The sequence below is a fragment of the Miniopterus schreibersii genome, assembly GCF_964146895.1.
Source record: "Miniopterus schreibersii genome assembly, chromosome: 11".
In the NCBI taxonomy this organism is placed as follows: Eukaryota; Metazoa; Chordata; class Mammalia; order Chiroptera; family Miniopteridae; genus Miniopterus; species Miniopterus schreibersii.
This window is the reverse complement of record NC_138111.1, coordinates 18,093,687-18,106,527: the sequence shown is the minus strand read 5'-3', so window position 1 is coordinate 18,106,527 and position 12,841 is coordinate 18,093,687. Positions and strand designations below refer to the sequence as shown.

Sequence of the window (12,841 nt, the reverse complement as noted above, 5' to 3'; positions counted from 1 at the left end):
AGAGATTCTAGAGATTCTTCCTTTCATTTGGGGGTTCTTTGTCTCTCCATTCTACTTGTATCTTTGTGTTTATTTCTATGTATCAGATATATCGACCATAAATCCAAGTCCTTGTGAGGTGGCCTTTTGTAGTAAATGTCCTGTGGGACCCAGTGGTGCGATTTCCTTAAACTTCTGGGCTGTATGCTCTAGGAGTGATCCTAATGTGGGTTATTTGGGCTCTTCTGTTGTAATTGGGTCTTAACTGTTCTTGCTCCCTTCCTGGGTAGGATCTCCTCTCAGGCTGGCTGTGATGCTCAACCCCAAACACATCATATGAGCTGCTATACAGGTGCTGACAGAACAAAACAAAACAAAACAGGAAACATACAAAAGAACCCTACAACAGCAAAAACAACCCCAAAAGAAGAAAGAACTAGGAAAGAGGAAAGAGAACAATAAAAAAAGAGAAAAAGATAATAAAATTAAAATACTAGAAAAGGGAAAGAAAAAAATTCTGAAAAGGGAGAGTGAAAAATTAACAGTAGAGAATATGAAAAGGGAAACAGTAAAAAGAAAAGAAAGAAAAGTATTATGAAAAGGTGAAAAGAAGAGAAAGTAAAAGAAAAAATACAGTAAAAGTAGGAAAATAAGAGATATGAAAGAAACAAGAGAGAAAAAAATAATAACACCCAAGCAATAAAAAAGAAAAAATATAATGGGGGAAAACAAACCAACCACCAAGTAAAGTTCGCCTCAGCAGATTTTAGTGCCTGCTAGGATTTCCCTTTGGATCTTGCTCTTGTGTTGTCTGAGGCTGTTTGTATGCTGATTTTGGGGCCTCCTGGGAGGTACTTTTGTGATAGTAAATGTCAGCAGCTGTCCAAGTTTGCCTCTTGTCTCACTGTTCAAAGCTTCAAGTGATCCACCACTTTCGGGCTGCCTTAACTGGGCTTGTCTGCCCGTGGAAAGGACCAAGCTGAGCTCTTAAGCCTGCTTATTAGCAGCATGGGGCTCTAAGGCAGATGGAGGGTGTATACCCAGACCATTCCTTGTCCTCAGAAGGGCTGAATCCCTCTTAGGCAGGGCACAGTCCCTCTTAAGCAGGCCAGCTGGGTTCACTAGAAGCCAGGAGTTTCTATCAGCTCTCCTGTGAGAAGAAATTGCCAGCGAGTTTCCTAAGAATGTGGGGGTAATGTCCATGCCCCATACCCACCCACTGATGTTCCCTGAGACTGCACCTTCCTGAGATTGCTACCTCCTCAGCTCTGGTCCTGGTGCAGTATGTGGTGTGCTGGATTCCAGAGGGTGGTGCCAGCAGGATTCCTTAGGTTAGGGTGAGCTGTATTCCTGGGGCTGAGTATTTGCCTTTCCCCAGGCTTCTACTATTGGGAGGGGCTTGTGTCTCAGAAGCAATGGCCACTGCAATATGAGGCACAGGTAAGCTGGTAGTTGTCCTCCCTGCCACTCTCCCCAAATCCTTTCACCACCACCCTCATCTCTCCTCAGGGGCCTCCAGTCCACACTGCCCCCCCTCTGCCAAAACCTAGGATAACTGGGAAGGAAACTCCTGAGAGCTTGGCCTTAAAAAAAGCGGCTTTCCATCCCAGTGGTTTTCCTTCCCTATGCTAAGAAGCCTGGCGCTGGTTGCTACGTGGGCGGCCTGTTGCCTGGCACTCAGCTCTCTTGCTGCTGGAAGCCGGGCCCCCAGTTGCTGTGTGGGCGCCTGGGGTCCATTGGTTCAGTTCTCTGGCTCATCCAGCCCCTATCCCAGGAACCGTCCTCACCCTTGGGCCCTGGCTCCTGAGAGCTCCCCAAGTACCTCTCCAACCCACCCTTCCTATTCCAGTCTCTGTGTGGTCTCTGGCCTTCTTTCTTCCATCCAGAACTTATTCTTGTATTATTATTAACTGTTATATTGTTTTCCATATAAACAACCACAAAGCTACTTTTGACCCACGATATAAATATATATATACATATATACATATACATATATATATATATATACAAGATCCAGAAGTGAAGATTCTGATTTAGTTGGTATGGGATGGAGGCTGAAGCACAGTTTTAAAAAGGCAATTTTCATTTGCATCCCCAGTTCAGAACCACTGTTGCAAACAGTACAGGGTAGAAAGGGTAAAACATAGGGCACCAACACAAAATATAAGGTCAGAGTTTTGCCAACTCAGATTTAAAATAGCAAAGTTAAAGGTACATTACTGTTTAAGTTACACCTAATATGACATCAATATAAAGCAAAGGGAGCTCTTACTTGGATGTATAGAAATTCAGTACAATTTAAAGACTATCTGGAGGAAGCAAGTTTGGAAAAAGACAAGTCAATGGTCATGCCAAATGCTCGCATTCTCCATCAATAACTCACTTCTCTTGTGACAGGGTCCACTTCGATCAGTCCATGTTCTGAGCCAATGAGCACTGTGCCCTGCTCAGTTCTGAAAGAAAAGCACTGAGGTGTCCCGGGAGCCTGAATATCCCTGAACTCCAGGGTCCGAAGTAACTTCAGATTTCTCATGATGAAGCAATTCCTGAAAGTAAAGTACAAAGATTCCTTGATGGAGCACTCACGTCTAAGAGAAAAAAAGATTTAACATCAGTTTTTCCTCAGAAAAGTTGAACAAAATGAGTGGAAAAACATTTTATTTTTAACTATGAGGATAACTTTATAGCTACATAGATTTATAATATAAAATCATGTAAAACCCATATATATATATTTGAAGAAAATCTGGAGTAAAATTACTTTAATATCACTATGTACTTTTATTTATATATTGGGACATTTTCATTAAAACATTAAAATTAAAAAAAAAAAAAGAAATAGCTTGGCCGGGCGTGGCTCAGCGGTTGAGCATTGACCTAGGATACAGGTGATCAGGGTTCCATTCCCGGTCAGGGCACATGCCCGGGTTGCGGGCTGCAGCGGATCAATGACTCTCTCATCATTGATGTTTCTCTCTCTCTCTCTCTCCCTCTCCCTTCCTCTCTCTGAAATCAATAAAGATATATTTTATAAATAAATAAATAAATAAATAAAAGTATATACTGTTCTAAGGGAGAAAATAAGACCTGTAAAATTGTAACAGTTTACTTCAAAATGATGACCAACATATAGGGAGCTTGATGACTTGGTATATTTATTTCATGTAACTCAGCTTTCCTGGCCTGGTTTTTACCAGTGCAATAGAAAGGTGAGATAAGAATGATAAATAGGAAACCTACTTCAGTCTGGCAAAATCAGACTTGCTGTAATGCACAGTGTTATCTAAGTAGGAGAAAAACAAATGTTAATGTGTGGGGTGTTTACATGCTCATCCCTTTAAAGTTTATAACTGGAAGTCCCTAAGTTATGTTAGGGGTTGCAATTATACAGACCACAATGGCCTTAATGCCACCATATTCTAAGGTGAATTCTCTCATCTTGGCATTTCATACATTTGCAATTGAAAAAGCTGCATTAATCCTTCTCCTATAAGCAGATAATGTTAACTGTAATATGAATGATAAAACATACAATGTGAGTCAAAAGAAAGGCAAAACCATACATGGAGGAAGCAAGGAAAAAAATCATGGCAAACAATGGTTTTATAAGCTTCGATGATACTTATATTCAAGAACTTATAGAAATTATTTGAACCTGTATTATATCATGAAGGTTTTATTTTTTTTAAAATGTCTTTATTGATTTCAGATAGAGGAAGGGAGATGGAGAGAGAGAAACATCAATGATGAGAGAGTCATTGATTGGCTGCCTCCTGCACGCCCCTACTGGGGACCAAGCCTGCAGCCCCAGCAAGTGCCCTGACCAGGAATCTAACTGTGATCTCCTGGATCCTAAGTTGATGCTCAACTGCTGAGCCACTCCACAGGACACCATGAAGGTTTTAAACTTAAATCCAATTCTATACAGAAAGTTTAGGCCTTTCAAAGCTTATAAAAATTACATCTTTTTATCTTTGTTTAAACATACAGATCTGAAAGGATGGGTAGATGTGAAATATGGGTAGGTTTGAGATGAGAGAATGCCTGGCATGTCTGGCTAGAGGGGAATAAGCAGGCGTTTCAGTAGCAAGAGATAAGAATAGGCAAGAAGAGGACCAATGTGTAGTTTCCTGTCTGTCTTTCATTCTCCTTTACCTAATCATCATGCTGTCACTGCTGCCATGATCAGATGATCAAAATATCTTCAGCCCCGCTGGAGTGGATCAGCAGTTGAGCATCAACCTATGATCCAGGAGATCAAGGTTCAATTCCTGGTCAGGGCACATGCCCAGGTTGCGGGATACATCCCCAGCAGGGGGCGTGCAGGAGGCAGGCGATTAATGACTCTCTCTCATCATTGCTGTTTCTCTCTCCCTCTCCCTCTTAAAAAACATTTAAATATATATATCTCTCTCTCTTCATTTCCCTCCCTATGAACTTGGATTCTATTCACCAATAAACTGTGGTGCTCTGAGGTCCATGGAACGACCACAGATAAGAATCTGGAGGGTAAAGGCAGGAAGACCTGAGAGGGGCTATTTCCTGTTATCTTACTGTTCCCATCACTGCTACTCCAGCAATGGGGCTTCCCCCTTGCAGGGGCCCTTAGTCCCAGTCTCTAGCACTCCCAAGACCAGCGTCATCAACCCAATCCCCAGAGACACCAGCAATAACCAGGCAGACCCTCTCCAGACCTCTGAAATCCAACAACACAAGGGCTCCTCCTCTGAATTCTGGAAGTACTGACACCAGAGGTCTGAGTTCCAGCTTTACAATGCCTCTCCTCCAAGTTTAGGCCGTGATAATCCCAAGGGCTTCCCTTGTTTTGAGACCCAGCCCTCGCTAAGTGTTGTAGCTACTTCATCAGTTTACCTTTTATGCTACTTCACTGTTCCCTTTTGCTTTTTGTTGCTCCAACAGCTACTTAACCAGTCCCTCATATTAAATTTTGTTCAAATAATATGTGGCTTCTACTTCCCCAACTGGACCCTGACTGACAAATACAGCAAACAACCTAAGTTCTCAAAACACTGACCTTCCAGAATCACCCGCCAATGTGAGCTCATCATTCATCTCCTCCCTCCCCAGCTCTCCCAGTCTCAAAAAGAACTTCTCTGAATTTTCACACCCACCATCCTCACTCCCTTACCTTCTCGAGTGTCCCATGCCTCTGCAAGGATAGGAAAGGAGTACCCTCCAAACTTCCCCAGCACAACTTACTAGGACCCTTTCTTTTACATGTGCAATCTCCAACTCCCAGCCCTCAATGATTCTTTTCTCAGCCTTTACATGTGGTAAACATCTCTCTATACCAGAGATCATTCCTGATCTTCTCCAAAATTTCTGACAACTTCATCATTTTCTTCCCTTGCTCCTTTACCCATCTGTCTCTCAGCTAATTATCATACCACTGACTACAAGTACCAGGCAGATCACTAATATGCTTCGGAGATGTAAATGTCTAGCCCTGACCCTCCCTATCCTGGACGCTAAACCCACATTTTCAACCTCCTGATGTTATCACAGGAATGTCTCAGAAACATGTCAAATGCAACCTGGAAAATGAAGTAAGAACTTGCTATTTCCCCCCCAAATGTTTTCCCTATTTGGGGACATTGGCATTTCTACTCTGTTTGCCAACTTGAAAACAGTCTGCCTGCTTTCTGCTCACACTTTTCATGTTAAACTCTTCGCTGGTTGCCTCCGAGGCTGTCAATACACAGCTTGAATCCTTTACACAGGAAGCGCCTAGTCGATCCCCGATCTGGTCTGTGGCCCACATCAAACACCGAATGAGCACTTGCTAAGCGCTCAAATCTGAAGACAAGAGATGACTAAGAGTCACTGCCCCCACGGAGGTCACAGCTTTAACGGTGGAGAGGACCACATAATATGCCACAGTAGGTGGAGAAGCACAGGGGACAACATCTCCACGACAAAGGCGCAGACACGAGAAGGGAACCGCCACAATTTTCGAACCTCTCCTAACCGTCACCTTCCACCGCGCACTAATTGATTCGCTTTCAGCGGTACTGGCCACTCCTGCAAGGATTCAGCAGGCCGGGTGAGTGTGCAGCTGGGGGGCAGAGCCCCCGCGCACCCCATGGCCCCAGGTGGAGACACGCCGGCAGAACGAGAACTTAAGGCTCGAGGGCAGCGGTGGTCACGCTGCCCTCCATTCCTGGGCCTGCAGCAGGCAGAGGTGGCGCGCTCGGGGGCTCCCGGCCTCAGCACGGGTCGCGTGAGCCCCCAGGAAGAGTCCCCCGAACGCTCACCTGACGCCGGGCTCACCCCCAGACAAAGGAGCGCCCACCCTCGCCGCCCGGGCCGCGCGCAGCTGGCCTCGGGAGCCCCCGGGGTTGCGCACGCACCTCTCGGTCCGCGGCTCCCGAGCTCTCGCGCTGTGGCGGCGCACGCAAGGCCTCCGGGCCGCTGGGCCGCCTGAGCCCGGGGGTAGGTAGCGGCTGAAGCGGGCGGAGAGGCTGCGGGTGGGACGACGGCGAGCGAGCGAGCAGGCCAGACGCAAGCCGAGCGGCGCGGGAAAGACGTCACGAGACTGAGGGGGCGTGACCGGCTTTTCCCGGGGCCGCTCCAGTCAGAGAGAGAGAGAGGCTTTGTCCTCGCGGCCAGACTATTGTATTTGATCCCCCACGTTGACGTCAGCCCCAAAGCCCGGTGATTGGCGTCAGGGGCGGAGCCTGCGGGGCCAGTACGCAGCGCGCGTGCGCCAGCCGCTGGCCGCGCGCCGGAAGCACAGCCCCCGCCTGAGCCAGCATGGAGGAAGCGCCGGCGTCTCCGGGGGCGGAGGTGGCGGCGCCCGGGGTCGCCATGGCTACCGAGCCGGGGGCCTCGGAGTCCGAGGTGCCATCGCTTGTGGATCGTTACTTCACTCGCTGGTACAAAGCGGGTAAGTGGGGAATTAGGTCGGTCTCTCCTCGGCCGCATTGGCCTGATGGCGTAGGGACTGCGGTGACCCATCAGAAGCCGCGCGCGCCCTCCCGGCCCTTCATCCCCACGTTAGAAGGAACTGGACCTCTCTGTTGCCTTCAAGCAGGAGGGAATGGGCATTTGCAAAGGCGTGGAGGATTGAAATGCAGCAGGGCGCTTTCTGGGGCTGGCGAGAGCTGTGCGAATCCCTGGGTGGGCTGCTTGCGGCAAGACCGTAGTCTGAGGTGAGGTCCCCTAGTCTAAGGCGAGGTCCCCTAGTCTGAGGTGAGGTCCCCTAGTCTAAGGCGAGGTCCCCTAGTCTGAGGTGAGGTCCCCTAGTCTAAGGCGAGGTCCCCTAGTCTAAGGCGAGGTCCCCTAGTCTGAGGCGAGGTCCCCTAGTCTGAGGCGAGGTCCCTTAGTCTGAGGTGAGGTCCCCTAGTCTGAGGCGAGGTCCCCTAGTCTGAGGCGAGGTCCCCTAGTCTGAGGCGAGGTCCCCTAGTCTGAGGCGAGGCACCCTAGTCTAAGGCGAGGCACCCTAGTCTAAGGCGAGGTCCCCTAGTCTAAGGTGAGGCCCCGAGGGAGGCAGGGGCCCGATTGCAGTCTCCTGCAGTACCTTAAGGGAGTGGGGCACAGTCCTCTAGGGAGTGGCACTACATACAATGACTGAAGTGATCAGGTCATAACTAAGGCAGAGGCTGTAGGGATGGAGAGAAGAGGGTGGGTTAGAATAGAGGCATTTAGAAAGCAGAATCTGTGTGTGTGTGTGTGTGTGTGTGTGAGAGAGAGAAAGAGAGAGAGAGAGAGGAGGTTTACTAAAGCTGGGGACAGTGAAACAAGGAAGGGCCTAGGATAGAAGTAGTAATGGGAGAGAGAGCAGGCGGGGCTGCTTTGACTCTCTGGAAGCCTTATTGTTAAAATTGAGCCTAGGCGGGGCTGCTGTCATCTTACTGGAGTCAGAGAAAAAGGGACGTTGGGGATAGGGTCAGGTCAGACTAGCTGCCGCTGCCCATTGCTCCCCTGGTTGCAAGTCTCCAGGGGTCCCTTAGGGTTTAGGAGATCATGGCTGTGGGGGGAGGGAGAGGGAGCCAGAATCCCACAGTTTTCCTGAAAGAGAAGCCGCAGGTATTATATACATCTGCCACTTAATAAGTAGGTATTCTCTTGTGTTGTTTGTGTACCCAGTAAATATCAGTGGTGGAAGCATCGCTGGGGACATTCTTCTAACCCCATACTTGCTCCCTTTCATTCAGGGATAACAGGTGTACTCACTTTTTAAAATATTGTAGCATAGGTTTTACTAGCCAAATTTTGGATGACTAACTGTTCCCGTTTACCAATGACTGAGGGTTTTCAGCCCTAACATCGGGACAGTTCTAGGCAAACCAGGAGGAGGTGATCCCTCTAAAATTGACCGACAAAATATACACTGCTGTATTGTATAAAGAATGCATTGCTAATTGCATTTTTCTAATAGAAATAATGTGTACTCATTTTAAAGTGAGGATAAAGCAAGATGGAGCGAAGGGAAATCACTTCAATGATGAATGGAATGATTCCATCTGGGCCATGTCTCTTTATAGGAAACCTTTTAGGTATATCTTTTTTAGCATTGAAGGGATACAAATGATCAGTATGTGTACAATCTTCATAATTAACTATCTCTATGGACCAAAGAAAGTGCTATACAGTGGTAGTAAATATTGACTTCCTACCACCTGACCCATTCATTCTTCTAGATGTCAAAGGAAAACCCTGTGAGGACCATTGTATACTGCAGCACTCTAACCGGTAAGCAAATTGGGAATTTTAAATTATTTTAAAAAAACTTTCTTCTGGTATGGTAGCCTGGTATCGTCTTGGATTGAACAAATATTCATTAACTGATTATCTTCCACTGTGTTGAAATAGTATTATTTATTATATAAGTTTGGTTGACAAGAATGAGCCTTTCAGTGCCTACTCACGTTAAACAAACTTGATTACCCAAACATCCAAATGGACCACCATGCCCTCAGCCCGCTACTGCCTGAAGTACCCAGCCTGTGCTTAACCACTGACTCACCAGAGCCCATGGAGAAAGCTAGGGTGGAGGCCTAGGTGGTATCCTGTACATACAGGCAGCCTTACTACTCTCTTCCACCTCAGTGCTACCTAAAGACCTGGTACTCTTCCCTTCTCTGGGATATAAAATCCCATTTTCTCCTATTTTATTATTGCATTACCTTCTACAGTAACCAGAGGAAAATGAGGGATATGATAGTTTGACTAAACAAATTTCAGTTCATATATTCTTTTGTCAGTAGGAATACTGTGCTATACAAGGAAGAATTATACTAACAATAATATAGGATCAATTTTTGCTCCTTCTAGAATATGTGTCATTACGTTAGCAGAATCTCATCCAGTTCTTCAAAGTGGAAAAACAATTAAAAGCATTTCATATCAAATCAGTACCAACTGTAGCAGACTGCAGAACAAGGTCTCTGGGAAATTTAAACGGGTATGTTCCTATAATTCTCTATTTAAGTCCTCTATGTCATAGTAATGATAGGTCCACTCAGTCTTTAGAATCCAGTGATGTATGTTCAGCACCCTTCCCTGGCTGTTTGACATTAACCCTAGAGAAAGTCCCAGACCAAAAAAATGTATTTCGGGCGGTGTAGGATCTCTCATTTCTGGTTCTGTAGCACCATCCCTGTCATCCCCAGGATGGAGGATGGGGAAGGTGGGCCTTTGAAAGGACAACACTAATAACAGTATAATGAGACATTTTGTCTCTTCCAGTTTTATTAAACCAGTATTTTGAGCTCTGTAAAATTTAGGTGATCAACTCTTTACCATATATTTCCACATGTAAATAAAAACTAAAAATATTTCCTGAGGTAGTGAAAAAATTCAATCTGAAAAAATATACAGTGTTTCCTCCTTATCATTTTCCATTGCGTTTCATGCTCATATAGCCACACCCTCTACTTCCACATAATGCTCAGCTGTACAAAATGTTCTCTCTACCCTCTACAACTCTGGGCAGGATGGACACATTTTATTAAAGGGTGGTATCACTTTTAGTAGATTCGTCATGGAGGATGATTTGGGTCCTTCATTTACTGAGTTCCTACTAACAATTTCTGCTAATAACCCTCACTGTTCTAGGAGACCCTTGTTTATACTCCCTTTGTAGGCCTGAAATCCCCTAATAACATGACTTGTGAGTATTGATTTTTCTTCACTCCTCGTAGATTTTTGTCAGACTCCCCAGATATATCCATAGAGTGGAATACATGAAACAATAATGTGCCATGGCATTCTAACAGATATACGTCAAAATGTTGTATTTACTTCTGGGTTATAGGATAATGGGTAAATGATTCTTACTTGCTACTCGAAACTTTTCTGTTTTCCAAATTTTCCTCAAAGTTCATTTCTTTTTAATTAAAAAAAAAATCCCTTTTTCAAAAAGTCTTAGAGAAGATAGGAATCTTAATGAAATTAACTTTGCACAGTATTGCTGTCACACTCTATCATGTTGAATATTCTATTGCTTATTGATGAACTTTCCTTATTGAAATCTTTATACTTGGCTATATGCAGCTTTCTCATTTAAAGTTAATAAAATATATTCTTAATTTTTAAACTAGCTATTATCATATGTGTCTTAGTTTGCTTTTCCCCCTAGAACATATGTTGGTGCCTGGCCCAGAGTTTTCAAAACACTAATTCCAGGACTGTACTGTATGATAACAACAATGGCTGCCTCTCAGAGGAAAGTGAAAATGTCCATCAGTTAATTACCTCTTCCCTTTCATTATCAGGGGGCACAGTTTCTAACAGAACTCGCACCTCTGTGTAAGATTTACTGCTCAGATGGGGAAGAATATACCGTATCTAGGTGAGTTACTTTTTAACCTCAATTTAGGAGGAAAAAAGGGAGGTATTATTTTTCTTCAAAACAGTTCTTTTTTCAATAGTTGTGTTAGAGGACGGTTGATGGAAGTGAATGAAAATATCCTCCATAGGCCTTCTATTCTTCAAGAGAAGGTAAGAAGGGGGTTGGGGGTGGAGTATGATCCCATCCACATACTTTTCATCTGATTGTGGTCATTTGACAGTACTGAATGTCCTATTTCCTTTCTAGCCATCCACTGAAGGTTACATTGCAGTTGTGTTGCCCAAATTTGAAGAAAGTAAAAGCATAACAGAAGGGTTACTGACACAAAAACAATATGAAGAAGTTGTGGTAAAACGCAGTAACGCCACAGCTGCCACGTCATGAGGACTAAGATGGAATGAAAAGCAATGCGGCATTCGATCAGCGCACTAAAGAAGTCCCAGCATATGGCAGAAGCATACTTCACAGCCAGCCGTCTGCAAGGAAGCGTGGTGTTCTTTCTCTTGCATAACAAGCCTGGGTTCTCATTTTGTCTTTAGCCTCCCAGATCTGACCTGCATAGACTCACTCTGCTCTTCTTTTGCTTTTCTCTTCCTCAAAACTGACAAGCAAGGGCTATTTTTCTGATTAAAACAAGCAGAGCACTTGGAGGAAAATTTGGAAAAGACAAAAGTTTTAAGTAGCAAGTAAAAATAATTTACCCATCATCCTGTAACTCATTAGTAAATACTACATTTTGACATACTTCTGTTTGAATGTTATGGCATGATTGTTTTTGCTCAAACTTCCATCAGTTTGATGGTAAAAGAAACAACAGCTGGCCTTTCTTACCCAGTCTGCTTCAGTGTGGCACTATCAAAAGTCTAGTCCCACCGCTTCTGCCCCAACTCCTTTCTAGGTCATAGGGGAGAGGCAGTGAGTGGCGTGTACCTTCCCTGGTCCTTAAGCTGCTGGATGGCCTTCCTCTCTGAAAGCAGAACTCTGACACTGCGGCTTCTTATGAGGGACAGCATGAAAAGGCTTTGAAAACTACAAAGGGCTTTCCTAACTTATGGAAGTATTATAATGCAGTACAAACAGTACAGTCCCTCAGTCTCACACTAGTTACAGGGTAATGAGCAAAGGAGAAGTTGCTATAATTCAGAGACACAGAGGCCTTTGAATAGAACAAAAGTTTTCACATTTGAACTGAAAAAACACTGAATTTATGGTTTAAGAGTGTATATTTACACTGAATTTTAAATAAAAGACTTTAAAAATTGTTATTTTTTTTAAGGGCTATAACACATGTACATTTAAATATCTGTTTTTAAATCAATTGTTTAATATGGAAGAAATCACTTGGCATGTAAATTCCTTTAGTTCCCTGTCTTACGACGCAGAAGTCATGTTATCCCTTCCCCACTCCCACCTGCAGTTAAATAAGAGAATATTCTCATTTCAGGTATGTAAAAGTATGTTGTAAATAAAATTTAAAAATTATTTTTGACTCACAAAAACTTCTTCAGTGCCAGCATGACTGTCCGCAGGTATGTGCACCAGACATGATACAGGTAGTAACTACAAACTACACTGACAGTGCTGTGGACTGAGTATAGCAAAAACCAGCAGGCCCCCAGTTTGAGCAGCGCAATGATTCCCAAGGACGTCATAAAACAAAGCTACTACAGATAGTAAACAAATTTATCTATTTTACATATAACATTGCCTCACATCATTCACCATTATCTCTACTGCAATTTAAAAGAATATTTTGGTTTCAGGGAATAAATGGTTTTTATAAGGAAGTCTTTCATAAAGATCATTAACCAAGCTGAGTGCGACCCATTTCCCCCTGACGCCTATACAATTCAAGTTTCCTTCAATAAAATACTGACTACCTAACTGGTCGTACTGTGGGTCTTTGGGAATCTTGTGCATATTGTGATGGTTGACCCAGATAAGAGTCATCAGACAAGCTTGCGTAACTATAGCCATTTGGCAATTGACGTGTCCTGTTAGATTTCAAAGCACTGGGATACAAGCACTATCAAAGGAGTCCAA

General features: G+C 44.3%; 2 protein-coding genes across 6 annotated transcripts in view; one reads left to right on the top strand and one right to left on the bottom strand.

Moving 5' to 3' along the window:
* The window catches only part of ELP1 (elongator acetyltransferase complex subunit 1), a 56,318-nt gene extending 49,881 nt beyond the window's left edge, over nt 1–6,437 (bottom strand). The window contains exons 1-2 of one of the 3 annotated variants that reach the window (XM_081152069.1): nt 6,354–6,437; nt 2,366–2,528 (exon numbers count right to left, since the gene is read on the bottom strand). In XM_081152069.1, coding sequence (XP_081008195.1) covers nt 2,366–2,515 — 150 coding nt within the window. In that variant the 5' untranslated portion in view covers nt 2,516–2,528; nt 6,354–6,437. Of the gene's footprint in view, nt 1–2,365; nt 2,571–4,137; nt 4,196–6,353 lie in introns of those variants that run through there. The other 2 variants (XM_081152070.1, XM_081152068.1) reach the window with 2 other exon arrangements.
* A 183-nt stretch (nt 6,438–6,620) lies between these two features.
* On the top strand, nt 6,621–12,280 carry ABITRAM (actin binding transcription modulator). 3 transcript variants are annotated; one of them, XM_081152073.1, is made up of 6 exons: nt 6,621–6,889; nt 8,646–8,697; nt 9,280–9,409; nt 10,722–10,798; nt 10,887–10,947; nt 11,045–12,280. In XM_081152073.1, exons 1-6 carry the CDS (start codon nt 6,757–6,759, stop codon nt 11,180–11,182), a joined length of 591 nt encoding a protein of 196 aa, XP_081008199.1. In that variant the 5' UTR covers nt 6,621–6,756; the 3' UTR covers nt 11,183–12,280. The 3 variants fall into 3 exon arrangements, with proteins under 3 accessions (XP_081008199.1, XP_081008198.1, XP_081008200.1); XM_081152072.1 differs by having other exon boundaries at nt 10,878–10,947; XM_081152074.1 differs by having other exon boundaries at nt 6,691–6,889; nt 10,926–10,947.
* The last annotated feature ends 561 nt before the right edge of the window (nt 12,281–12,841 follow it).